At 42.9% G+C, this 26,336-nt stretch overlaps 1 protein-coding gene and 2 long non-coding RNA genes across 3 annotated transcripts in view; 2 read left to right on the forward strand and 1 right to left on the reverse strand.

Annotated features, from left to right (window-relative positions):
- PCSK2 (proprotein convertase subtilisin/kexin type 2) overlaps nucleotides 1-26,336 on the reverse strand; it is a 249,000-nt gene that overhangs the window by 40,798 nt on the left and 181,866 nt on the right. The window contains exon 7 of the mRNA XM_077872118.1: nucleotides 9,617-9,705. Coding sequence (XP_077728244.1) covers nucleotides 9,617-9,705 — 89 coding nt within the window. The remainder of the gene's footprint in view (nucleotides 1-9,616; nucleotides 9,706-26,336) is intronic.
- On the forward strand, nucleotides 6,392-7,740 carry LOC144298785 (uncharacterized). Its single transcript, XR_013365667.1, has 2 exons — nucleotides 6,392-6,540; nucleotides 7,444-7,740. It is a non-coding gene; the product is annotated as an uncharacterized LOC144298785 (long non-coding RNA).
- LOC144297894 (uncharacterized) lies at nucleotides 8,369-25,771 on the forward strand. Its single transcript, XR_013364776.1, has 3 exons — nucleotides 8,369-8,605; nucleotides 15,920-16,032; nucleotides 22,503-25,771. It is a non-coding gene; the product is annotated as an uncharacterized LOC144297894 (long non-coding RNA).

Below are 26,336 nucleotides of genomic sequence, written 5' to 3' on the forward strand. Positions count from 1 at the left end.
ACAGGTTCTTGCAGGACTTGTCAAATTGACATGAAACTGCCTTCTCTCTAAGGGTCTGCTTCCTCCTCAGTGTCTGGAGCCCACCCCTTGTGTTTGCATACAATTCTCCCAATGCTCATCCTTCTTCTGATTAACCTATGTGTGCAGTAGGCATTTCCCCAGCAGTCTTTCTGGATCCAATTCCCCCGCACCCTCCATCCCCACACCCTCCAACACCACCCTTTCAGCCTTCTGGTATAATTGCTTATCTGTGAAGTTTCTTTGGTGGAAGGAGATCGCAAACCAAAGTAAGCATGGCTAACAGAGGCATCCAGAATAGGTGGGGAGGACACTGAGGAAACAAGGCCTCTGTGCATCTCCTATTTCAATCTTTGGAACACCATGGACTTTTGACTTGTCAATTATGACTTGCTGATTGCACCTTAACCACCTCCTGGAGAACATCCTCTTACTCTGGACTGAAACCGAGATAAAGTAGCATTTGTTAGCTGAAGAGCCAGCCTTAGATACTCCCTTGAACTCTCTCAGTACCAACACTAATTCTTTCAAAACAAGTTATAGAATTTTGCCTGTACAAACCCACACTCCTGGCTTGCAGTTTGGAGCACACTTTGGAGACACTCTGTGTCTCCCTGATTGCAATCCCTAAGACCCAAATAAATGCTTTTGGTGGCTTTATAGTTCTTCTTGGTCAACACATGCATCACTAGACAGCAAAATCTCTGATTACAGAGCACTTGTCTCTTTTGTTCTTTTCTTGTGTCCTACGTTATCAGCATTATTTTAAGCTTGATAAATATTTGGTGAATAGATGCATAGTTCCATGACTTTAGTTGATCCTCCCCCTCCCCCCACAGAAATGACAGGTCCAGAATAACAAATAATAACATGCAAGGTTTTCCACTTATGGGTTTTCTCTACCCATAAATCAGGTCACCATTCTTGCTAATAATAATCAGTATCCTTTCTCTTGGGGAGAAGCTCGAAAAGAATGTGCATAATCTTTAGTTTGAACTTTCTGGAAGCTAAATTTTGTTTTTTGTGGATTTTTGAAAATATTTTATTTATTTGACAAAGAGAGAGAGCACAAGCAGGGGGAGCAGCAGGCAGAGGCAGAGAGGGAAGCAGGTTCCCCGCACAGCAGGGAGCCCAATGCGGGGCTTTATCCCAGGACCCTGGGATGATGACCTGAGCTGAAAGCAGATGTTTAACTGACTGAGCCTCCCAAGTGCCCTTGGAAGATAAGCTTTATGGTTCATTTTATAAGGGATAAGAAGTTAAAACCTCACATTTTGCTTTTGTCCTCCCTGTATTTTATTTATTTTAAAAATGTACTCAACAACAGTGCTCAACAGATCACAGAGTAAACCAAATAGTGCAGCTTCTTTTGACAAGAAGTTGTGCCCACTTTGTGAGCAGGGAAGCTGGTATTCACTTGCCTGCAAGAAGGACACTCAAATGGTCTTGAACTTGTCTAGGGTGCAGATGGCCTGAATTGAATAGTTGACTTGGACTGGAAGGTGAGAGAAATTCAACCCTGCTGGAGTAGGCCTGGACTGTCCCTTGTGCCCACTGATGGCAACATTGCGTTTCCTCATCCAGCCAGTGTGGTGCATCCAGCCCCGCCCTTTGCCCTCTCACTTTGCAGCTTTTGTCTCTCTGCCTCTTTCCTCTTCCTGCCCTCCCTGGCTTTCTTTATGCTGCACAGAACATCAGAGCCAGTGTGCATTAATCTGACTGCTTCAGCGTCCAAGGAGGCAGGGGCAGCCACAGACTGGAAGCAAGGCTCTCATTCATATTCTGGGGCCAGGCGCCCGACATTCCTTTAATCTTGTTAAGCTCAGGAGGAATGAGGCATACATTAACTGAATGAGGACAGTATTCATTTTTGCAAGCCACTGCACCATTTGTCGCCAAGACAGAGGCTCAGGGTGACCCAAGGGTTTTCTCTCTCCTCTGTCCCTGGATGCTTTAGGAGCTACACAGAGAGAGACAGAGAGAGAGAGAGAGAGATTGAGAGAGAGACAGGGAAAGACAGAGACAGATAAAAAAGAGAGAAAAAGGGAAGGCAAGAGAGTAAAGGTAAGACACAAAGGGAGAGAAGGAAGCCCAGGGGGCTAGGACTCTGTGTCTTTACAGTCTTTACAGATGTAAAATGCTCTCCTCTGCTGGTGTGATTCAAAGGCCTGGGGAAACGCAGTGCTCACAACAAACATTTCTATCCTCCCACCATGCAGGTCTGATCACTACACTAATGACCAATGGGGATTCCATGACTTCCTTCTCTAAGAGCTGTAAGGCCCAGGGATTTGAGCTAAATCTTTTCTACCCCCTGCTTACGTTACAAAAGGCCAACTTACACTCCCACACAGGGAAATGCTGCATCTGCCCGCAAACCTCAGTGTAGCCTACCACCCCCTTTTGTGCTCATGAATATTAATCTGCAGGCTGAGGAGTGAATCCTTGCTGACCTAAGGATCTGAAGGATCTGAAAATACGTTCATCATTGTGCCAATGTGCAATTTTCACTGGTTTATTTTAAAACTCAGATAAAATATATATGAACTCATTGAAATGTTTTGAGCTCTATCGGCCAAATATGTGGAGTCAATTCATTGCTGGCAGAGAAATTTCAGGGTATTTTGATGATGGTCAACAGTATGGATTTCAAACTCTTTTTCAGAATCGTTGAACAAAGGAGATCCCATTCCAAAGCTCAATGCAAAGATCTATGGGCTCTGACCTAACAAGGAAGACAGGTAAGGCCAATACCAACTGGCGCCACCTGGGGTTGCTCCAAGGAGCTCTGCAGAAGCCCAGGTGTCGGGCTAAAGAACCTGCTACAACTCAAGTTGCTACTTGTGTCCTCGGCCTGGTTATTCTCTACCACCTTGCTTTATTTTGATTATAGAAGCAATTATTATCTGATATTATTGTGCTTCTTTGCTCATTATCTGTGTCTTCTCTTAGCCTTTAAGCGTGAGTGTGAGGACAGGTGACCTGTTGGCTGGCTCACAGCTGTATCCCACCACCCACAGCAGAACTGGGAACGTGTTAGGCATCCAGCAATAATGGTTGAGTCCTGAAAGGGATTGGCAACAAGAGAGAGCATCTCCCAAGGCTTTAATAATCTCAGAAGGATAAATCTAACAAACTCTCAAGAAACATCATTTGAAGGGCTCATTATTTATATTTGTTGTGCATTTTGGATGGTTTTGCAAATTTTCAATACTATATTTTTAATTTTAATTTTTTTGTCTCAGTCCCTTTGATTGAAGATGTCAAACACTGATTTAAAAATCAAAAAGAAGTAAAGAATTAGGTTATTTTCTTAAATAGTTTCCGAATAAAGGCATTTTCAAAGTCAAAAACCTAAAATGCATCTCTTTCTTCAAAATTCATAAAAGTAAGTGGATGAGGAAATGGAAATAATTGAACCTTCAAATGTATGTATTTTTGAAGTTATTAAAGCTTCAAGACAGCACTAAGATTTCCCTGGCATGTATTATCGAGAAGAGGTAGTAACAATCATATACATGAAAACGGGCAACAGGAATCAAAGAGAGACCTCGTTTTAAGGAGGAAATTTCTCAAAGTCACAAATCTCAAAAGGTGGAACAATGTTGGAAGGGAGTGAGTTCCTCATCACTGGAAGTATGCAGCTCCAGGTTGGATCCAGGTTATAGCAGAAGGGGAGGAAAAGAGAAGTTGTTCAAGCATTTTAGGGTGGGGACTAAGGGTAGAATTTCTGGCCCAGGTTGTGCTGGCTGCAAAATTATTCTACAGCTTACAAGCTATGGGGACTCAACTTTTGTTCTCTGTAAAAGAGGGACGCCAATGGGCAGCCCGGGTGGCTCAGCGGTTTAGCGCCGCCTGCAGCCCAGGGCCTGATCCTGGGGACCCGGGATCCAGTCCCGCATTGGGCTCCCTGCATGGAGCCTCCTTCTCCCTCTGCCTGTGTCTCTGCCTCTCTCTCTCTCTCTGTGTCTCATGAATAAATAAATAAAATCTAAAAAAAAAGAAAAAAAAGAGGGATGCTAATATATAATATATATGTTGTTTATATAATATATATATATATATATATATATATATATATAAGTGCATGGTAAGATTGCATAAAGGGTTGAGTAAAGAGTTTTGCATTGTGCTTGACACACTGGAAGAGTATGTGTTATTTACTATTATTATTATTGTTAATAGTATTTTGTTGCTATCCTTACGCAAGTATCAGTGGGTATTTGGGCTAACAGATCTGTGGGGTTGAAAATAGAGCTACCCTATAACCCAGCAATTGCACTACCCAGTATTTACCCAAAGGATACAAACATGGTGATCCAAAGAGGCACCTGCACCCCAATGTTTATAGCAGCCATGTCCACAATAGTCAAACTATGGAAAGAGCCCAGATGTCCATTGATAGATAAATGGATAAAGAAGATGTGGTGTATATACACAATGGGATATTACTCAGCCATCAAAAAGAATGAAATTTTGCCATTTGCAGCGATGTGGATGGAACTAGAGGGTATCATGCTAAGTGAAATAAGTCAATCAGAGAAAGACAATTATCATATGATCTCAATCATATGTGGAATTTAAGAAACAAAACAGAAGATCATGAGAAGGGAAGGAAAAATAAAACAAGACAAAATCAGAGAGGGAGACAAACTATAAGAGACTCTTACTCATGTGAAATAAACTGAGGGTTGCTAGAGGGAAGGGAATTGAGGGGACAGGGTAATTGGATGATGGACATTAAGGAGGGTATGCAATATAATGAGCACTGGGTGTTATACAAGATTAATGAATCTCTGAACTCTACCTCTGAAACTACTAATACATTATATGTTAATTAACTGAGTTTAAATTTAAAAAAATAAAGGATCTTTGGGGCCAAAGATTTTAAGATTCTGATGAATAAGTGGAAAAGATGTGCCCCTGGAGATTTACACACTCTATTTATGTAGACAAACAACACCTGAAAGATACATGGTAGATGCATGGTCGTAGTGCTCGGTAGCCTGGAGCAGCCAAGGGTGTAGGGGCAAAGGAGTCCCTTGTTTCTCCTTACTGATGGGCCCTAGGGCAGCTCTCCTGTTGGTGCTGGAACTTAGGACATCACCATGGTGCCACTGGAAAGGAGGGAAGTGGTAAGAGGGTGTGAGAAGGCCCAGGTCTCCTTGGAACTAATTTGATTGAGATAGAGTAGCAAAGGTGGGATGGTGCCAGGAGAACATACTTTTGCTTCCTGACAGAAATTCTATCAGCTTTGGGTCCTGTAATCCTTATGCCCTTAATCTCACAACCCCATTCATCCATCCGTTCTCTCATTTAATGATTAATCTCTTGCTGATCACTGACCCTTCCTTGTCTTGATTCCTTCCTTGCTTTCTGGCACTCAGCAAATAGGCTTCAAGCATCTGCTGTGCACCAGATCTAGGTGCTGAGGTGTTCTAGGTGCTGAGGTCAGAGAAAACAGACATGGCCCCTGTCCTCATGGAGACTCATCTGCCTGAGGAGAAAGATATTGATCAAATCAACATGCGCAAGAATATGGGCAATAACTGACAGGTCATGTCTTCCCAGTTAGTGCTGGGAAGAAAAAACTGCACACGCCTTATCAAGTGAGGATGAGGAAGCTAGTCTGGGAGGTGATGTTGTAGGAAGCAGTGGGGAACCAGAGAAGTACAGGCTCAAGACAGTGGCCAGGTAAAGCCTATGGGAAGGTATTCTGGGTAGAGGGAAGAGCAGATTCAAAGGCCCAGCGGTAGAAGTGTGGCTACAGCTTCCTAATTTATACTTACTAGGCAGTTTTATCTAAATTATATTTACCCAGGGACTAACCACGTATGTACAGGAACTTACTATACGAGGAAGGTGGCACCACAAATGGAAGGAACAGGATGGATGACTGAACAGATGCTATCAGGGACACTGGTTCACCTTTGGAGAAAAATAAAACTGGGTCCCCAACCAGCACGACAACACGCATAGGCGGAATCCAGGTGGACTAATGGCCTCATGTGAAAGTTTGGGGGGAAGGTATTTGCGCCGTTTGTAACTGACCAGGAGCCAAGATCTAGGACATACCAAGAAGGTGTGCAAGTCAGAAAGAGAAAGGAAGCCTAGTGGGAAAATGAGCAAAGTTTACGAATCAAAGAGAAACCCAACAGGCTAACAGGCAGATGAAGAGATGCTGTAGGACACTTTCCTTCTCTCCCTTCATAGGATTCATTTAATCATCTTCTCTCCACTTTCCTATTCCTGGACTAAAATTCCACAGCACCTTCCCTCAGTCCCTTTTTGAGGACAGGCTGAAGAGAGGCCCGGGGTGCAGGGAGAGCTCTGGCGCCTCGACCTGTAACCGAACACCAGGGATCAGCAATGATCTCCCCCGGCCACCAGGTGGCGCCCGAGACACCCCAGCGCAGACACCGCCAAAGGACGTTCTCTGGGAGCGCGCGGCTCCTTTAGTCCTAAAAACCAGACAACTTTTGGGATTGCAGCCGGAAGGAACAAACCCTTTCCCTTCAAAGTGTAAGATCCACGAGGCTGAAATTCCGCTTTCCTTGTAACTCCCGGTTGACAGTCTAGAGCTTCCTCCCGGGGAACTCCTTGCGCTGCTCCGGGGAGGCCCGGGGGTCGCGGGACGAGCCAGCGGGCGCAGGACGGGGGTGGGGTGGGGGGGGTGGGGGGGCACCGCGCTGCGGGCATCACGCTGCGGGCACCACGCTGCGGGCATCACTCCTCTGCGGGCACCACGCTGCGGGCGCAGGACGGCGGGCACCACTCCTCTGCGGGCGCCCCAGCGGGGCCCACGGGGGCGGCACAGCGGGCTGCGGCGGCGGCGAAGGGGGCTCCTGCGCGCGGAGGCTTCGTGGGGCGGGGCAGGCCTCCCAGCGGCGCTGGGCTGTTTCGGGAACCCCAGGGCGCTGCGGCGAGACCCGGGCTCCCGCCAGGTCACGCCTTTGAGTGGCCGGGCCGCGCCCACTTGCCTCTGGGACTGGGAGTCAGTCCGCAGGTGAGGCCGAGTTCTTGGGCCGCACCTGCCTGGCCCCGCTGCCCTGTGCGGGTGCCTTTGCCTGGGGTGCGCCCTCCGTGCGCCTGGGATTTCTGCTCCCGCCCGGTGAGCGCCAGGCTGGACGGGGTCCTGAGGTCCAGGATGGGGGATGGGGTTGGCGGATCCACGCCCCAGCGTCGTCACCTGAGGGGTGTCCCCACGGTCCCCCCGAGCCCAGCCTGTGCACGCGAGCAACCAGCTCCTCTGCACACCTTTGCTGGCTTCCCTCCCTTCGCCGTCTTTCTTCCTCTTTCCCTCCCAAAGAAACTCCTTGCTCCCGTCAAAATTATGAAGGGAAACTTCACTAAAATGGAATCGGGAGTCCAGAAGGGGGAGCCCCATCACTCACTAGCAGTTACAGGAAGACCTGTCCCTTACAGATCTCAGTAGCGTCGTCAACAGGAAAGGATCAATAATTTCTGGCCCCAGCTGGAGAAGATGGACTTCGCATCTCCCGCAAGAAATCCACTACCTCTGCAGACCAGCCAAGGAGAAACACCATCACCCTGAGCTCCCGCTTTTCTCCACTGGACTTTCCTTCAAAGCAAGGCCTCTCAACTTCCTCCAAAAGAACATTCCTCAGCTTTGTGGGACTTGCCTGTGGTTTTGTCAGCTTGCAATGTCCTGAATTATAATTCTCTGTTGTCCTGAATAAACCCATTTTGCTGGCAAAATAATCTGGCTCTCTCATTTCTTAGCTTAACACACTCAAATCCTTGTCTCACGGTTCTGTTTTAGGGAGTTCAAATGAAAAGAACAGGAAAGTTAGGTACATTTGATGAGCTGCTCAGATGTTTTCAAAGTGCAACAATAAAGAAAAAGATAGAAGGCAGATGGAGAAAGTAAACCAGTAAACCCTCCTAATGCCTTGAGCTGAGCCTAACTCAATTTTGCAAGGCAGTAGTTCTAAGAATCCCTTGTACACCGCCACCCCCCACATCCCCCCCCTCCCCCCGCAAAAAAAATCCCTTGTTAAAAAGAAACCCAGTTACTTCCAGCTCCAAAGGCATTTTGAAACTATACTTTGAGATCCAAATTATTTTGAAGACAATCACTGTGAATGGGAAATCCAGGTTTGAAATTTCATTTGCGGATCCCTGGGTGGCTCAGAGGTTTGGTGCTTGCCTTTGGCCCGGTGCATGATCCTGGAGCCCCGGGATCAAGTCCCACGTCAGGCTCCTGGCATGGAGCCTGCTTCTCCCTCTGCCTGGGTCTCTGCCTCTGTCTCTCTCTCTCTCTAGGTCTATCGTGAATAAATAAATAAAATCTTAAAAAAAATGAAATTTCATTTGCTTCCAATTTACCCTGTGAATGGAAAAGCTACCTCACCTCAGATACCACCCAAGGTCCGAGCCTGGATTATAAATTATTAACTGGGAGTTATTCTTTCCCCGGAGCTCATAATGGCTTCTGACACTTTAATGCCAGCATTTTGAATGCACACAAAGTAAAGAGAGCAGAAACCCAAAGGGCAACGCTTCTCCTATTTGCATTGCAGACTCTCCAGATGTGTTCTTTTGTGAAATTCGGCACTGAGCTGAGGTAAGCCTCCCAGCGAACAGTGTTGAAAGAGGTTGGGGGTAGGTTTGTATAGGTTGCTCTAGCTTTATTTAGGTCCTAGAAATGCAAGTGTCAGCACAAAGTGTGTTTATGGTTCCATTAAATTGCTAGGGAAAAAATATCAAGACAGTTGTAAAAAAAGAAAAACAAGTTTGAGTGACTCAGCTTTGAATAAATTAAGATCCAATTTAATGCAAAACTTGGACTGTGCCAGGAGCCACTCCACTCTTCAGCATGTTGTTGACAGCTTAGGAACCCCTCTCATTCTCTCTCCCGCTCTTTTTTGGAGAGGGGGATGTTGGTTTCTAAATTTCTAGTTATCTGCCACCCTCATTTCTAAAGCTCCGGGTAAAGGTGAAATTGTTAAATATCCTTCCTGTGGAACTTCATACAAAGGTTTTAGGTAGAATAAATTTCCTTAGAGAGGAGATGCACAGTGTAAAAAAAGAAAAAAGAAAAAAAAACCTTTTTTTTTAAGAGTTCTGAATTATGTTTACAATAATTTGTACACATCTTTTTATATTCTATAATCTTTATTTGAGTCTCATTAAAACGTTACTGATAATAACACAAAAGGGTACAGTCAGCACAATTCCATTCATATTAAAATTTAAAAGCTGGTAATTACCACTATTTGTTGTTGGAAATCAGGACCGTGCTTATTCTGGTGTATATGGGCATTAACTGGACTTGGGGAAGGCTTTGGGGTGCTGGTAACGTTTTTGTGTTTCTTGATGGTTTACATGGATGTGGCCAGTTTGTGAAAATTCACTGAGCTCCTGACCTATGCAGTTTTCTGTATTTATATTACTCTCGAATTTTAAAAAAAATCTGTTTGATCTTGCCAGATAGATTTTTTCCCCCTCGTGCTAAATCTACTAGTCCCAGCTCTGCTGCTCCAGCGGGAATTTTTGCCAGGCCCCTGCCAGGCTGGAGACCAGAGTGTCAGGCCTCCTGGCGCACGGCACCTGCTGTTTGGCAGGGACAGCTTACCTGCGACCTTGGAGTTGTATGCCACTCCGACCCCACAGATATTGTTGTTGGCTGCGGCAGAAACCTCCCCTGCACATCGGGTCCCGTGGCTGCGGAGAAAAACAAACGCAAGTTTGACAGGGCGTCAGGACTTTCACGGAGGTTCCTTAAATTGTGTCAACTGGAAGCAGTTTGGTTCTTCTCACTGATCTAGCTAGCCCCAGTGGGCACGAGGGGGGAGCAGAAGGCAAGCTGAGGGCAAAGCACAAGCTGACACTCCGCAACCCACCCCCCCTCCCAGGTGGGATGTGTGCGACCTTCCTCACGCACTCCAGGCTGCCCAGAAGCTAAAAGAAGAAAAATCAAATGGTTAACTCTGGGAAATCCCAGTCGGCAGGACCTGAGTCTCCCTCAGTTTAGAAAAGGCTTAGTGATTTACATGAAAAAGCTTTCTTATCGGTAGCCTAACTCCCAGAGACCCCTAGATTGGATTTCCTGGAGCCCTAATATCACCCTTCCCTCCACAGTGAGGTGAAAAACAAAGGCAAAAGGAAATGCAGGTAAAACTAAATGTCCTACAACCTGCAGCCCACTGACCGGTACTTGAGGCAGGCAGAGTATAACCTCCCTCCAGGAAACTCCCAACTATCTTAAAGTTAATGTTTTGCTAGAGGGAAAAACAACTTGAGCTTGACGGTGGCAAGACTTCCAGTACCTTTTAGGTCCTCTTTTGCATGTGAAAGTCCTTTTGAAAACCTCCCCAACTCCCAAATTTATAATCAGTCAGTTCTCAGGCTTGTAATCCAGCACTTTTCTGCCCACGGGTCCTGTCTCCAAGCTTTAATAAAATCCCATTTTGCGGGGCATCTGGGTGGCTCAGTGGTTGAGCGTCTGCCTTCATTTCACGTCTTGATCGAGGGGTCTTCCGATGGAGTCCCGCGTCGGGCTCCCCACAGGGACCCTGCTTCTCCCTCTGCCTATGTCTCTGCCTCTCTCTGTGTGTCTCTCATGAATAAATAAATAAAATATATTTTTAAAATAAATAAATAAAATCCCATTTTTGCACCAAAGACCTCTCAAGAGTTCTTTCTTGGCAATTGACTCTGGACCTCACCAACATTCCAGAACGACCTCAAGCGCAAGGCCCACACACACTTCTGTGTATCTCCTTTCTTCAGCCTCTCCTAGCTGTCGTCTTCACCTTGACTTGTTTCTACAATAAAGAAGCTTCTCAGAGCATTTTCACCCTTGAAGTTTGATTTTTAAAGTTTTTAGTATCTTCCTGCAGAAAATACACTTAGAGGTTTCCAGTGAAAACCGAGTACGTTATGACAGGTTTGTGCTGGTTAGAGCACTTCTGAATTTTTTTTTTTTTTTTTAAGCACTAGAATTGTGAGCTACTGATTATTTTCAAGCCTGGTTCTCTACACAGGCATGCAATGCTGCCTTTCAGTTCTGGAATAATGGTTACTTACCTTTTTTGGAATATAGCCTCCTTCAAGGGCATATGGGATGCTGTGGATTCCTCCCTTCCCCCAGGAATAAGAAAACATACACTGGCAACATTTTGCATGCAGTTTCAAGGGGTTCAAAGAACCTTTGAGGCTGACCAGATTAAGAACCCTGGGCATTTATTCAATAATCTTTCCAAGGTTTTCCCAGCCTTAGGATTCTGAGCAAGACTTCTAGACTGTTATCTGCAACAGACACCATTAATTTTCTCCCTTTTGTTTGCTCTCTCCTGCCTTCAACCGAAGGATTCTAAACACTTCTATCCTTCCTGTGCACATTTCCTCTCTTCTTGAATTGAGCTGGCTTGGTGACTTGCTTTGACCCATAGAATGCAGTGGAAAGATGATTGTATCATTTCTTAAGAGGGCAGGCAGCTCTGCTCGCCTCTACTGGGCACGTAGGAGAGTTTGGGGTAACCTCAAATGGACAAGACCATGTGGGGAGAGAGAGACTGGAATTTCCATCTCCAGTGAGGCTCCTTGACATGTGAGGGGTGAACCATCCTCCTCCTGACCTACCTAGATCACTCCAGTCAGTGGCAGGTGGAGAGAGACAGGCCGTCCCTACCCAGCTTACAGTCTGTGCCCAAATGTTTGTTCTTTCTTAGGGCTCTATGTTTTGGGGTAGTTTGTTAAGTCACAGTAGAGAACTGAAACAAGTATAAACTCTGAGTCAATCAGAATGCTGTGCTTTAACCCTAAACAGCATTCAAGATATGGGAGGTTCTGATGGTACAAGTCATTTGAAACAACTGGCCCCAATCCCCAAAAGTCTATTCTAACAGTCCAGGAAGCATTATCTAAAGGATAATGGATCACATTATTCAGCGTGCGGGAATAGTGTCAGCACAGCCTGCCGAAGAGATGGGTGGTGAGGGTTGGCTTTTCCACCACTATTCCAACTATGGCATACATAAGGAAACGTAGGGTGGAGGGGCTTATTGGCTGTATGGCCCTAGGAGATTAAACTTCTGCATCACTGTCTAGTGTACTCTTTGCAACCTCCTCTTGGGGCAACCGAAGCAATTGATCGCACGGGCTCTTAAAAAAATCCACACCCAAGGATGGGGGAGGGGAGAAAAGAAATATTATTATTTTTTCCTTTGATATGAGCAGAAGTAAATCCTGCCTCTAAAAAAGCTATATATCTCATGGGCTCCAAATCCCCTTTGGACAAATGTATACATTGGGTCCAAGTAAACCTCATGGCTACTGCAGAGACGGCCCTTATAGTAAAATATCTGTGAAAATAAAGTTTTCTATCTACTTGTCTTTAAGTTTTCTATGGATTACATTCGAGATTTTTGAGAAGGTGCTCAGTTATGGCTTAACTTGATGGGAGAGTCTACCATGGATCTGGCTTTCACAGCCTGCCTTATTCCAGATACTGAAGGAAGTGCCAAATAAGTTCTGAAAAACAGCACAGAAGCACACACACGTGTGTAGGTGTATATATGTATGTGTGTATATGTACATATAATGAAATATATACGCTTTATATATTTATCTTGATTCATAGATATACTTCTGATGTACTTATTTCAGTGTATAGTTATGTACTTATAAAGTTATAGGTAATATATACTTATACATTCTATATAATCCATATACTATATATTTAAATATATACTTACATAAAGTACGTAGCAGATGTAAAGTACACATTTACTCTACATGTATGTATGCATATATTTTAAAATGGAACTTTAATGGATATTGATTAAATTTGGCTGGCTTGCATGCTGTCTGGTTCATGCTGAACAAATAAATATTTAAATAAAAGATTTAAAAAATCAATGCCCTGTCTAATTTGGCTGAGCACTAATTTCCTTATTATTTAATAATCTGCCCTGTCAAAATCTCTCCAAGACCTGAAATATGCAAGTAAGCCTGGCCTGGGAGAGTCAATACTTTGGCCAGCACCTGAGAAGAACACGGATGTACTGATGGAGGCTGCATGACAAGTGGAGCCCTGGTCTAGGTGATAAAGGAGATGGGAAAATGAATATCTATCTGTCACATCCTTGGCAGTTCTGCACCACCAGATAGTAAGCTCAATGCCTTTCTCGCCTCACCCCCTTTCATCCTCTCAGGAGGGTTATGAGAAGGTACCGCCCCATTTTACAGATGTCAGAGTTGAATCTCAGGAGGTGCTGGCCCAAAGGCGCACAGTGAGAAGGTGGCTGGGCCAGATCTGAGACCAACACTCAGTTACTGAACTACCCCACTACACTCCCAGCAATGCTTGCAAACTGCTCACCAAAGGCCAGAGGATGCATGCGAGTCAACTGGCTTGGGCAAATTAAAGGTGCTGAATGCTTCTGAATTTTGGCCTTTAATTGGGAAGGCAAATGTTGTGGGCTATCCAGAGTAACATGTGGGAAGAAACATTTTATTGCTAAGGCAACACTGATTAATTATAAACAATGAGTGGATACCCCATCATTGTTCAGGATACCAGGTCTTTCCACACACACCCCTGGGCCTTCACAGGCTCTGTTTTCATAGCCTCGAATACCTTTCCCTCTCTCCTACCTTCCTGACTGTTTCAGACAAATGTGCCTGCTCCCTGAATGTCAGGAAACTCTTTTTCCAAATCCATTTTCATTTGGCCTCCTTGCTTTCTTAAGAATATTCAGTAGTGCGGTGCCTGGGTGGCTCAGTTGTTAAGCGTTTGCCTTTGGCTCAGGTCATGATCCCGGAATCCAGGATTGAGTTCCGAGTCAGGCTCCCTGCATGGAGCCTGCTTCTCCCTCTGCCTCTCTCTCTCTCTCTCTCTCTGTCTCTCCTGAATAAATAAAATCTTTAAAAAAAAAAGTTCAATAGCTCTCTCCTGCCTCTAGAATAAAACCTAAGACTGTCAGATGTAGAGCTATAGGGGGTGAGGAACAAATGTCAGTTGCTCAACCAGCCTCCTTTTAACTAAGGTCAGTGGGAGGGAAGCAAGTGGCAGGAGTCACAGACGTGTTGCATTGCCAAAATGGCCCCAACCCCTGACCCTCCCGGGGCCATGTCCTTGGCAATGTGATTTTCTTGCTCCTTCCATGAAAAGGTGAAGTACATTTCTCTCCTCTCTTGAATCTGGCTGGACATGTGACGTGCTGTGGCCAAAAGAAGGTGGTGGAAATGAGGAGCTTACCCCTCCAGAGGACTTGCAGCTTCTCCTCTCTTGACATCCTGCCTAGGTGCCATGTGGACAAGCCTAGGCAAGTTTATTGAATGGTGAAAGCCAAGCAGCCCATTACCCCTGGTACCCTGGCTGGCAGCCCACTGCCCTCCAGACATGTGAGAGAGGTCATCCTAAACCAGTCAGTCCCTAGCCAGTTTGCCAACTGACCACGGATGCATGGGTGAGCCCAGTCCCAACCTGAGCCAGGTCCAGATCAGCACAACTGCCCAATTGGCCTACAGATGTGTGAGCAATACTCAGTGCATACTGTTTTAAGATACTAAATTTTGGGATGATTTGTTATGTGACATTATTTGGTAATGGGTAACTCATACATACAGTGGACAAACAAGGCAAGAGGGACAAGCCATGGTTAACTCATGCGGGACTGGGCTTCAAATCTGGACTATGATGATGATTGCACTGGGGCTTCTTCAGTCAGCTGCAGTGGCCATGGAGGTGTCTAAGTGAGCACCTGAGGCACTGCCTCGACCCTGGGGATCTCCAGAGAGACAGTCCAGGCACGCCCCTTCTTTTGACATTGTTGGCCTTTCACTAGAGTGATTTGGTCATCCCTCTGGCCCATTCCAGCCAAAAGCATGTACTATATGTACTCCATTCAAGGCAAACTATAGGATATACTGACTGTAGGCAAATGCAACAACTCTCATTTATTTATACCTACCACAGGCTGGGCACTGTGCTGAGAGAGGTACACACGTTTTTATATTTACTCCTCATATGAACTATCAGTGCCCCCTTTATAAAGGAGAGGAGTCTGAGGCATATGGATAAGGGGCCACTTTTCACTCAGGAGGCAGAACCAGAAATCGGACTCAGGGCTGCTGCTTCCAAACCCCTGCTCTTACCCATGCCCCTTGACTATCATCTATTCCTGGCTAACAGAAAGCTGCAGATAACAAGCATGATGGTCAATTTTATGTGTCAACTTGGCAGGGCCAAGGGGTGCTCAGATATTTGGTCAAACATTATTCTGGGTGTTTCTGTGTCAGTGTTTTGGAGAAGATTGGTTGACTTTGAGTAAAGCAGATTGTCCCCTATAATATTGGTGGGCCTCATCCAATCAGTTGAAGGCCTAAACAGAACAAAAAGAGTGGCCTTCCTGGCAAAGAGAGAATTCTTCAGCAGACTGCCTTTGGACTTGACCTGGAACACTGGCTGTCCTGGGTCTCCAGCTTGCCAACCCACCCTACAGATTTTGGACTTGCCAGCCTCCATCATCGCATGAGCCAATTCTCTATAATAAATCTCTTTCTGTATACATATCCTACTGGTTCTATTTCTCTGGAGGACCCTGACTACTACAAAAAGTAACTTAACCAGTTTTCACTGGTTTTTAGCTCACTCATTTATTAGTACCATTACTCCAAGTTTTCTGGTACAACATTGTCTGTTACTTTGCAACATGATTTTTGTTGGTGGCAGAAAATGCTAACTGATCACCAAGCTCATTTTCTCTTCTTCCTGGGATCCAGGTTAGCTCCTTTTCTCAGGCTCTCTTGCACTGGCATGCAGCCATGTGACTGAATGATGCTAATGCAATGTGGGCACATGGGATGTATGCTGCTTCAGGGCATAAAAACTGCTCATGACTGCTTATCTGTGCTCTTTCCCCTCTTGCAGCTTGTGGACAAGCATGGTAACTCTAGAAACGAGTATTACAGATGGAAGATGCCCACATCCCTGGATCACCCCTTGGAGGGGAGCCATTCCACGAGGAATACACGGAGGAGCTGGTAGGCAAATGATAAATTAGTTTTATTGTGTTAAGCCACTAAGATTTGGGGAAGTATTTGTTACAGCTGCTGGCATAACCTGAACTAGCGCACTTTAATTTTATTCTTATTGAATGGTTCATGTTAGTAGCTGCTGCTCGAGATTGTCTCTAGAAGAAGAAATTCAAATAGTAAGTGAAATAAGTGAATTTGAAGGGTGCCATCAATACCAAAGAGATGTTTGGGTGACAACAAGGATGTGGGGGTGATGAACATCGGACAAGACCAGCCTTGAAGAATAGAAAAAAAAGTCTGTCTTGTTTGATCTCTTATTCTGTCCCTAGTTCTCAGGGTTGTTTGGTGGGTGAGAGGGCCTTTGGGCATTGGCAGATTTAATGCACACTCTTTGGCTGGTGTGTAGAAAAGGTTCTGTTAACAGCACTGGGCCTGGCTGACATTTTGATATTTCTATTTTGGCTCAGTTTATTATTATTATTATTATTATTTTAAAAATACCAACAAATTCAATGAATAACACGATGAATCTCATATGGCCACCACCCAACTCTTTCAAAGCCAAATGTTTCCCATACTTTAGATTTTTTTTGTGAGTATACTGTAGTTTATCGAATAGATCATCTACTGATAGACATCTGGTTGTTTTTATTCCTTAGTTCTGTGCATATATGTACAAATAATACTATGCCATATTTGATTAAGCTTTTTTTGCAAATCAACTTAAAGAAAAATACAGATTTTTTTTCCCAAAACTGCTTATATATCTCTAAAAGAATGAGAGATCCTAAATAACCACAAAGCCATTATCACACATAATATAATTAACAAAATGGTAGTTGGTTTTCAGGGAGAGCAGGAAGACAAAGCCATTGCTGTGATGGTAAGAGGGAAAACTAGGGCAGCAGCAGTGTGCAGAGAATATAGGAAATTGATTCAAGAGACATTTAGAGCATAGGGTCAGGAAGACTTGGTGATATAATATCCTCTTAAGATACCATCATTTTACCCATGAGGGTAAATTAAATCTCTTTTGACCATGTGCCTACTTTCATTCTATTATAGACCATATAGCTTTAAACTTTAAAGCGTATGTCTTGAAGAAAATTAACCCTTGAAGGAAGAAAAGGATAGGTAGAATGAAGAACATATACCCTTATTGTCATGGAGACTCTGGTCATACAAAACTAAATGGCAGGGCAAATATGTAGTACAGTTATGATCTCTGGCCTAATCCTCACCTTCCTGAGCAAAGCAAAGTGTGTATTTCTATGCATTACTAGTCTAGGCATCCTGCATATTCACATGACCACAGGAATCTTTAAACAAGTGTACATTCCATGCATTTTATATTGGCATAAAAATTTTTAAGGGAAAAAAAATTTTAAGGGAATAACTCTTTACCAATACAATCAAAGCCCTCCCTGAGGCCATATCTCTCTTTGCTTCCTCAGAAGCGACCACTCTACTAAGCTGATGCTTGGAATGTATGTGCATTTTTTAAATACAATTACTTTATAATCAGATATACATAAGCATATATGCCACTACTTGCTCGTTTTCAAGTTCTATATAAATGTTTCACAGTATATAATCTCTTTTAAATTTGTGTTTTTCACTTGAATTTCTGAGGTTCATTCATAACTTCTGGTGCATTCATTTTTAGTGCTGTGATGTGGTGTTGTGCAGTAGTTCATTTATAAGTATGCTGTGGTTTACTCATCATACTCCTAGTGATTGGCATGTAGGTTGTTTGCAATTTGCTTGCTATTACAAATAATTTGAAAAGAAACATTTTGTACATTATTACTTTGTGCACATGTGTGACAGTTTCTCTGGGGTGTGTATGTAAGGGTGAAAACAGGCTTTTTGGATATATATTATCTCTTGCTGAGTGGGAGAGTGCCAACTTTAATATTGTCAAACTTGACCATTTGTGCTGATCCAAATGCTGTGAAATGTATCTCATTGTTTCATTTTGCAACTTCTTTTTTTTTTTAAAGATTTTAATTTTATTTATTTATTCATTCAGAGAGAGAGAGAGAGAGAGAGGGGGGCAGAGACACAGGCAGAGGGAGAAGCAGGCTCCATGTAGGGAGCCCGACGTGGGACTCGATCCGAGACTCCAGGGCCATGCCCTGGGCCAAAGGCAGGCACCAAACCACTGAGCCATCCAGGGAATCCCCTGTTTTGCAACTTCTTCATTGCTAGGAATGTTGGGCATCTTTTCATACATGAGTAAGCTCAGGCGTTCTGTTAATTAACTGCATATAACCTTAGTCCATTTTTTTTCTATTGAGTTATCTTTTTTCATGGATTTGTAGCTGTTCTTTATATATTTTGGATACTAACCCTTTTTGCTTATACACCTTGTATGTATCTCCTAGTCTGTGGCTTGTCTTTTAACTTTATTGTGATTTTGAACCAAAGTTTAATTTTAACTTAGTTTTCTCAATCTTATCCTTTTCCTTGTGGTTAAGTGTCTTGTTTAAGAAATCCATCCTTAGCCCAGGATCATAAAGATGCTCTCTTACATTTTAATTCTAAAAGATGAATGTGCATTTAGGTCATAATTCTCCTAGAATTTATTTATGCTCAGTGTGTGAGGTGGAAACCTATTTTCAAAACAAGAAAAAAAAAAAAAAAGAAAGAAAGAAACCTATTTTCTCCCTATGAATAACTAACACCATTTATTGAATAACCTTACATTATCCCTGTTTTATTGTTTTTATTGCCATCTTGGTCATTTATTAAAATTCTTTTATATGGGAATCTACTTCTGGGTTTTCTATTCTGTTTCTTCGGTCTTCGTTTTCTTTCCCTATGCTCATCCTTCTCTCTCATGATTATTATGGTTTTATACTGTTTTGATATTTGGCAGGCAAAATTTCCTCACCTTGCTATTGTGGTTCATCTTTACCTTCTCTTTTATTTTTTCTTCATACTCATTCTCTTCCTCCTCCTTCTTTGTCTTATTGTATTCTTGGCCCTTTGTGATTCCATATCAATTTTGGGATCATTGGTCTAGTTTCACGGAAAAATAGTACTGAGACTTTAGTTGAAATTGTATTGAATTAACAGATTAACTTGATATCTTTATATTTTTCCATCTTCCCATCCATGAATTTAGGAGGCAACTCCATTCATTCAGGACTTCTTTTATGTCTTTTCTAAATTTTATAATTTTCTCCTTGATATTCTCATGTATCTTTTCTTAGATTTATAATTATTTCATTGGCTATGAGATGCGGCATAGTATCAAATAAAAGAGATGATAGGCAGCATTCTTATTTCACCCAGCATTAAAAAGAATGCCATCAAAGTTTCAGCATTAAGAATAATTTGTAAACTGGTGGTTACCAGAGGGGAAGGGGATGGGAAAAGGGATTAAGGTGAAAGGGATTAAGAGGGGGATTAAAAGGGGATTACTTATAGAATGGATAAATCAAGGTTATGAAAGGTGCAGCATGGGGAATATAGTCAATAATATTGTAATGATGTTTCATTATAATGGATAGTGACTGCCCTTGTCATGGTGAGCACAGCTTAATGTATGAATCACTATGTTGTACTGCTGGAATTAATGTGGCATTGTATGTCAATTACACTTTTCCCCCACAAAAAAAGAAGAATGTTTGCTGTAGGTTTTTAATAAACAGTGCTATCTTCAATTCAATAATTATCTCTTCAACTGAACCCAGGCTAGATTTTTATCACATTCTTTGGGATTTCATTCCAAAGTCTACATTTCTCAATTGCAATTGGTTCCTTCTCATATTCATGAGTTTTGCCTGTTTCCCTATCATTTATTTTTCTTTTTAAATGGATGTTATCCATGCACTTACCCCTCTAAGCAAACTAAACATAACTTACTTTAATGTCCTTTTCAAGGCTCTCAAACCATAAAAGATGCTGACCTCGAGGAAACAAACATTTGCTTGAGGGGAGTTGTGGAGGAAGGGATAATTGGATGATGGGCCTTAAGGAGTGCACTTGAGGTTATGAACACTGGATGTTATATGCAACTGATGAATCACTAAATTCTACCTCTGAAACTAATAAAAAAAAAAGACTCCCGGGAATCCCTGGGTGGCTCAGTGGTTTAGCGCCTGCATTTGGCCCAGGGGCATGATCCTAGAGTCCCGGGATCAAGTCCTACATCAGGCTCCCTGCATGCAGCCTGCTTCTCCCTCTGCCTGTGTCTCTGTATCTCTCTCTCCTCTGTGTCTTTCATGAGTAAATAAAATCTTAAAAAAAAAAAAAGACTCTCCATAAAATTAATTTCACCTGGTATAAATTCATGTCTTGATTTTTAAATTGTGTTTGATTTTTTTTTTTTTTTTTTTAGATATTTTGGAATGTTAGTTTGTAGGCTAATTTTGAGTTGGAGGGGTTTTTTCCTTTTCTTTCTCTTCTTTTGAGCTCCTTTCCTAGTTATTGATCCCATGGCTGTTTTAATGGACTCCTTAGTTCTATATCCCACAAGGCTATAGTGTTTTAGGGCTCTGGATTCACAGAGATAGTGAAGATAAGTGGATTCATTCAGCAAGATAGTGGGCAACTTGGCCAGGTTCACGGACATGAGGCTTTAGATTCCAGTCTCCCTAGGTCTACAGATTCTTACACAAACAGAGCTCTATAGAAGCTAGCTACAGTCTTTTCAGCCATGTCTTCGAAGAAAGATACTTTAATGTTAGATAGATTAGAACTGAAATGCAGAGATCAGTTATGTTTCCTGGCTCATGTTCAGTGCTATCTGCAGGGGTAAGCCCAAAGGTTTGCATAGGTGAGCATGTACAGCTGCTTCTGGGGAAAACTCCAAGTCTTCTGGTAAGCATCCAGTACTTTCTGGAGAAGTGAAGAGGCTTTCCATCTTTCTGACACCAGATGCTAGGCTCTTCAATCTTCCCAGCAGATCAACCTTGTTTCATGCATTTAAGCTATCTTCGGAAATAACTGCTCTTTCAATCAACAGTGCAGAAACACAGGCACCAGACTTTGGCCAGAAAGTTCAACCTTGAAGTACTGCTTTCTAGTTTCTGTCAAAGGCTCAGATAAGAGATAGAATGGCCTGAGAAAGATGGGTGAGGTCATCCATTGACTTGTTTGGCATAAACTTAGAACCTTTGTCTTAGCTCCTGAGACAACGCTTCATTGAATTTCACAATTATATTTGCCACCATTTAGGGAATGCCTACCATGTGTCATGCTCTGAACCAAGTACTCTGTATGTGTGTCTCTAGTCCCTCATACAAACCTTCTAGATGGAGTTTCAGGCCCATTTTACAGATGGGGAAAAGTATTCGGGGATCTCTTAATCTATTCCAAACAACCCAACACTACATTTGTCCATTATAATCTGCTGTATTTTCTCCCTTAAGGAAAGAATTATTGCCACCTGAGGCCCATAACCCTCCCCCCCGTATAGCATGCATAACATTAGTTTCCAAGCTAGAAATGACTATACCAATTTACAGAGATTTCTTTTACAGTCTATATAATTCTCTCCATAATCCCTACATCTGTGTTATGTCTATTTCTTTTAGCTGAGGGGGAGAAATTTAAATAATAAAGACTTGTCTAATCCAGGTAGGGGACCAGAAATCTTTTTATTTTTATTCATTTTTATTTATTTTTATTTTTTTAAATTTATTTATTCATAGAGACACACACACAGAGAGAGAGAGAGAGAGAGAGAGAGGTAGAGACACAGAGGGAGAAGCAGGCTCCATGCAGGGAGCCTGACGTGGGACTCGACCCCAGGTCTCCAGGATCACACCCTGGGCCGAAGGCAGGCGCTAAACCACTGTGCCACCGGGGCTGCCCCAGAAATCTTTTTAAAAAGCAACTGTGTGGTATTTCACCAATAGCTCACAACAGCTCACAAAATTAAACTATGTTGGATTTCACTGTACTCCAGTTTGGGTAGAGAGACAGTTGATTGCAAGCTGCAGTATTTGAGCTAATATTGACTTAGAAGGTTGTCTCAAAGCTCACATGAAAGAAAAAGCTAGATTAGGTATTTGAAAACAGTTTGAATTTGATTAGCCAGGAGGTGATTTCAGAATTAGTTCATAAAGACAGGAGGGAAAGATGTTCGTCTATTTCTAAACCATTAGGTGTCACCAGGGTAAAGTATCAGTTTCCATCAACGTGCAAATATCCAACCAGAAATGGCCGTTTTTCTCACAGGTTCCTTTTTGGCCTGTCACATAGCGTTCTTCAAGATGAAATATGACTTTTAATAAGAAAAAAAGTTAACCACTGAAAATCTTTCTTATTTGAAGGCTTAACTAATACTATCAATCAAATGAGGTCATGCAGAGATCCATGTTTCTTGGCATCTGTTTATCTTCCTTCCTCCCCTCACCCCCATTTTGGTTACTTGAGCAATAAATGTCTTCTCCCTTCTTGGATTTATAGTAAACTCTTTGTGGTCAGGAATTGCCTCTAATCCAGAATCTCTTACTCTTTAGGGCTTATGAGAGAAAGCGTGCGACACCGTTGTGATGCTCCATAAATTCTGCCGATGGCAGGGATGACATTTCAGTGGTGAACGCTTGTCAAAGAAATGCTATGCAAGAGGGATTTTTATGGACAGCAGCACAGTAATGGAATACAGATCTGCGATGCATCACCAAACATTGACCTAAAACCTAGCAAGGCTGGGAGATTATTGACAAAGCGTGGGCTGCAAAACTTGGAAGAAGCAGGCTACTCTAAAATGGACAGGTGTCAAGGCCACTCAACATGTTGGCATGGCTGAGAAGGTATGCTACCCATCCATCAACCAGCCAATCAATATGTATTGAATGCCAGCAAGGAAAAACAGGTAATGCTAGATCCTGATACTACACAGGAAATTGGTTATATCTGTTTTGCATATTATTGATGTTCACTAAATGTGGATTATTTTCTACTTTTTTGCAAATTAGGTTACCACTACTAATATATTATTGTCTTGCTTGGAAGTTTGTATTTCTCTGATTGCAAGCTAGGAGGAAAGTATACTTCCTTTACAAATTTCTCGACTGTGTTTCAAATATATCCCTGGAGCTCAGATATTGCATATAATTATTAAATGGTTCACAGTAGAATAAACCCACTTGCTCTGCTTAAAAGGAATAATCCTAAAAAATCAAATTAAGCACAAGGCAAGAAATTCTAATATACATATCCCCTAAAAGCAGTTCTGCATATGCATGAAGTTTGCTTTCATAGACAGTCCTTGGCTGGGAGTTTTGAATATGTTCTTGAAAAAAAGTGCACTTGGAGGAAAACAAGTTAACAAAGAAGTACTGAGGGGATGATAGGCTCATTTTTTAAGCATGAAGAGAGCCCAGAAGAGACACTCGGCTATTAAAGTTGGTTTCCCAACCAGGAGAACACTTTCCTTGCTTGCTGGAGAGTGCCCCTTGCAGGGCATTTTATTTTCTATTTCCCATAGCAATGTGAAGCCCATGATGGAGAGCCACTGCATTTTCCTGCCCAGTTCTAAGCTGCCTGTGAGGCCACCAGTGTGGTTATTCCACCAACAGCAGCAAGCTCTTTGCTGGTCAACATCCATCAGCCCTTTACCGGAGTTTCAGAGTGTGCTGAAACTAGCATTTCTCAAGAGTCTTCAGTCTGCTGGGCAGAGATGAATGTCGGATTTGGTACCCATGCCCAGAGGAGAACACCTGAAGAAACTGGCATGCCTTGGAGGCAACACAGGTGGCCAGAGGCTCATGCTGGATTGGCAGTAAGCACAGCTCCTGCCAAAGGCAGGTGCTGGGCTCAAGACTCGCAGAGCCTCCGGGTAACAACGTTCCTTGGGTGCAATGGGAGAAAAGTCCTCATCTATGCCTTGGGTCCAGTTTCTGACCCAATCACAAAAATCTCTCTTCCTTTCTCCTAGTGACCTGGATAAACCTTTCATGCACACCTCTTCCTTGAAGCCTTCTTAGAATTCTGCCCCTGACCTAGAGTCTAACTCCCAGACCAGGTGTCCAGGCTACCTCCTAAACATGTCTGCACCTCCTGCCTCCTCTCCTTCACCTAAATATACCCCTTAACTCCACCAGTTACCCTTCATTCAAATCCTAGACCAAATGCCATCTCTTCAGGGAAGCCTCTCTCAGCTTCTCCAGCCAGGGATACTTTTTCATTTCTCCATGCTCTCCAAGGCATCTTTGTTATGAGGCAATTCATGCAATGACCCCCTCACTGGTGTCAAATCCTGTCTCTGCCACTTATTAGCTGTGTGACCTTACACAAGTTACTTAGCCTTTCTGTACCTCCATTTTCAAAATGGATACAATCCTGATAATAGCTATTTCAAAGGGTTATTATGAGAATTAATTGAATGGATACATGCAAAGCACTTAAAACAGTGCCTTAACATAGCAACCACTCAATAGGTGTTAGCTTTCCTTGTGTTATTTTAGCACTGGCTGTGCTTAGCATTGTGGTGATTTGGGCATCTGTCTCCACTCATAGGACATTTTGCAAGCTCCTCAGAAGCCTGCACACCAACACTAATAGTTTCATAAATATCCAACTAAATTATGCCCTATGCTTTTTAAATGTACTTCTTACTGTGGGAAAAATCAGAGATATACAAAAGTAAAGTGAAATCTCATGTACTCATCCTAGGCTTTAACAATTATTAACCCATGATAATATTACTTTCGATATTCCCCTACTCATTCTCCTTTCCTTCCTCCTGTCCTGAGCCGCACATTATACTGAAGAAAATACTAGGCAAATATTTCACCCAGAGGGAATTTTAATAAACATATCCTACACTTACGGGAAGGTGCTATATTCAACTTCTCCTTGTGCCAAGAAGGAATTATCTCCAGGACAGACCCAACCTTTTGGACCACAGATCCTCCTAGTGCTATGGGCTTGAACCTTGAGCCACCTTCTTTCCATAAGTGTTGACAATAGTAATTATGGTTTGAGAGACCATGATTTGAACTGGTACCATCCAGTCTTTGTAAACAAACCATGGCAGATGAGGATCTTCAAGCATGACTTGATAATTGGGAAAAGCCCCATTTGTAGGTCAGAGTGGGTCCTGTGTCTTGTGTCTGTGGCTTCGGAACAGCCCAGAATCATATGTGCCTGACTCAACTGTATCTCAGGCAATTGGACACTTGGGAATATTCACCACTAACAATGAAGAATTATATTGCAGTAAGCCCTGATTAGTCCTAGTTAGAGGATTTTAGCCAGTTTCAAATTAAACTTTCAAGAACAAGTTTGCAGATGGAAATATTTAAAATAGAAGTCATCTCTGTTTTTTTTTTTCTCATTTGTGTATTTAAAGAATATTCTTATGGCATATTCCACAGGAAGACTTTCTTGGGGAGGTTGTGTTTGAGTTCAGGAAATGGGATGTGGCAGGGTGCAAGTGGGAACTATTGTGTTGGTTATATTTTTGTGCCTGAATCAATCCATCAAAGATTAATTTAGTACCTACTAGCTGCAGAGAGAAGGCAAGTGACACATCTATTGCTTACTGCCCTGCTATTGTGTGGACAATTGATAATCAGCCATGCTGAAGCCAGGCACTTCCTCTTGGTCCTTCTCCATACAATGTACCAAACCACCACTACCAGTTATGTCTTACCCCTGGCTTAGTGATATCTATTTGGTAACTTCACATCCCTGTGTCTGAAAATGGTTTATTTGCTAAGTTACGTCAGGATCTAGGATTTTATTTTTTATTTATTTTTTAATTTTTATTTATTTATGATAGTCACACACAGAGAGAGAGAGAGAGGCAGAGACATAGGCAGAGGGAGAAGCAGGCTCCATGCACCGGGAGCCCGACATGGGATTCGATCCGGGGTCTCCAGGATCACGCCCCGGGCCAAAGGCAGGCGCTAAACCACTGCGCCACCCAGGGATCCCAGGATCTAAGATTTTAAATCACAGAAGGTATGAGAAGCTTCATGTCAGAAGTTTTCAGACCTTTTTGATACATTCTTATCCCCTACACGTACTTTCAAACACTACATGATAATTTTAAAGCAGCTGTGGAAGTCAATAAAGAGTAAACTGTGCTATTGGATATCAGCAATGATCTTTTTAAAAAATATTTTAAAGAATTTATTTATTCATGAGAGACACAGAGAGGCAGAGACCTAGGCTGAGGGGAAACGGGCTCCCTGCGGTGAGCCTGATGTGGGATTCCATCCCAGGACCCTGAGCCAAAGGCAGACGCTCAACCACTGAGCCACCCAGGTGCCCCAGCAATGATCATTTTAAAATGTTGCAAATTTAATCGTTTTTTCTTCTTTATTCTTTTCTGTATTTTCTGT

The sequence above is a fragment of the Canis aureus genome, chromosome 26 (assembly GCF_053574225.1).
Source record: "Canis aureus isolate CA01 chromosome 26, VMU_Caureus_v.1.0, whole genome shotgun sequence".
In the NCBI taxonomy this organism is placed as follows: Eukaryota; Metazoa; Chordata; class Mammalia; order Carnivora; family Canidae; genus Canis; species Canis aureus.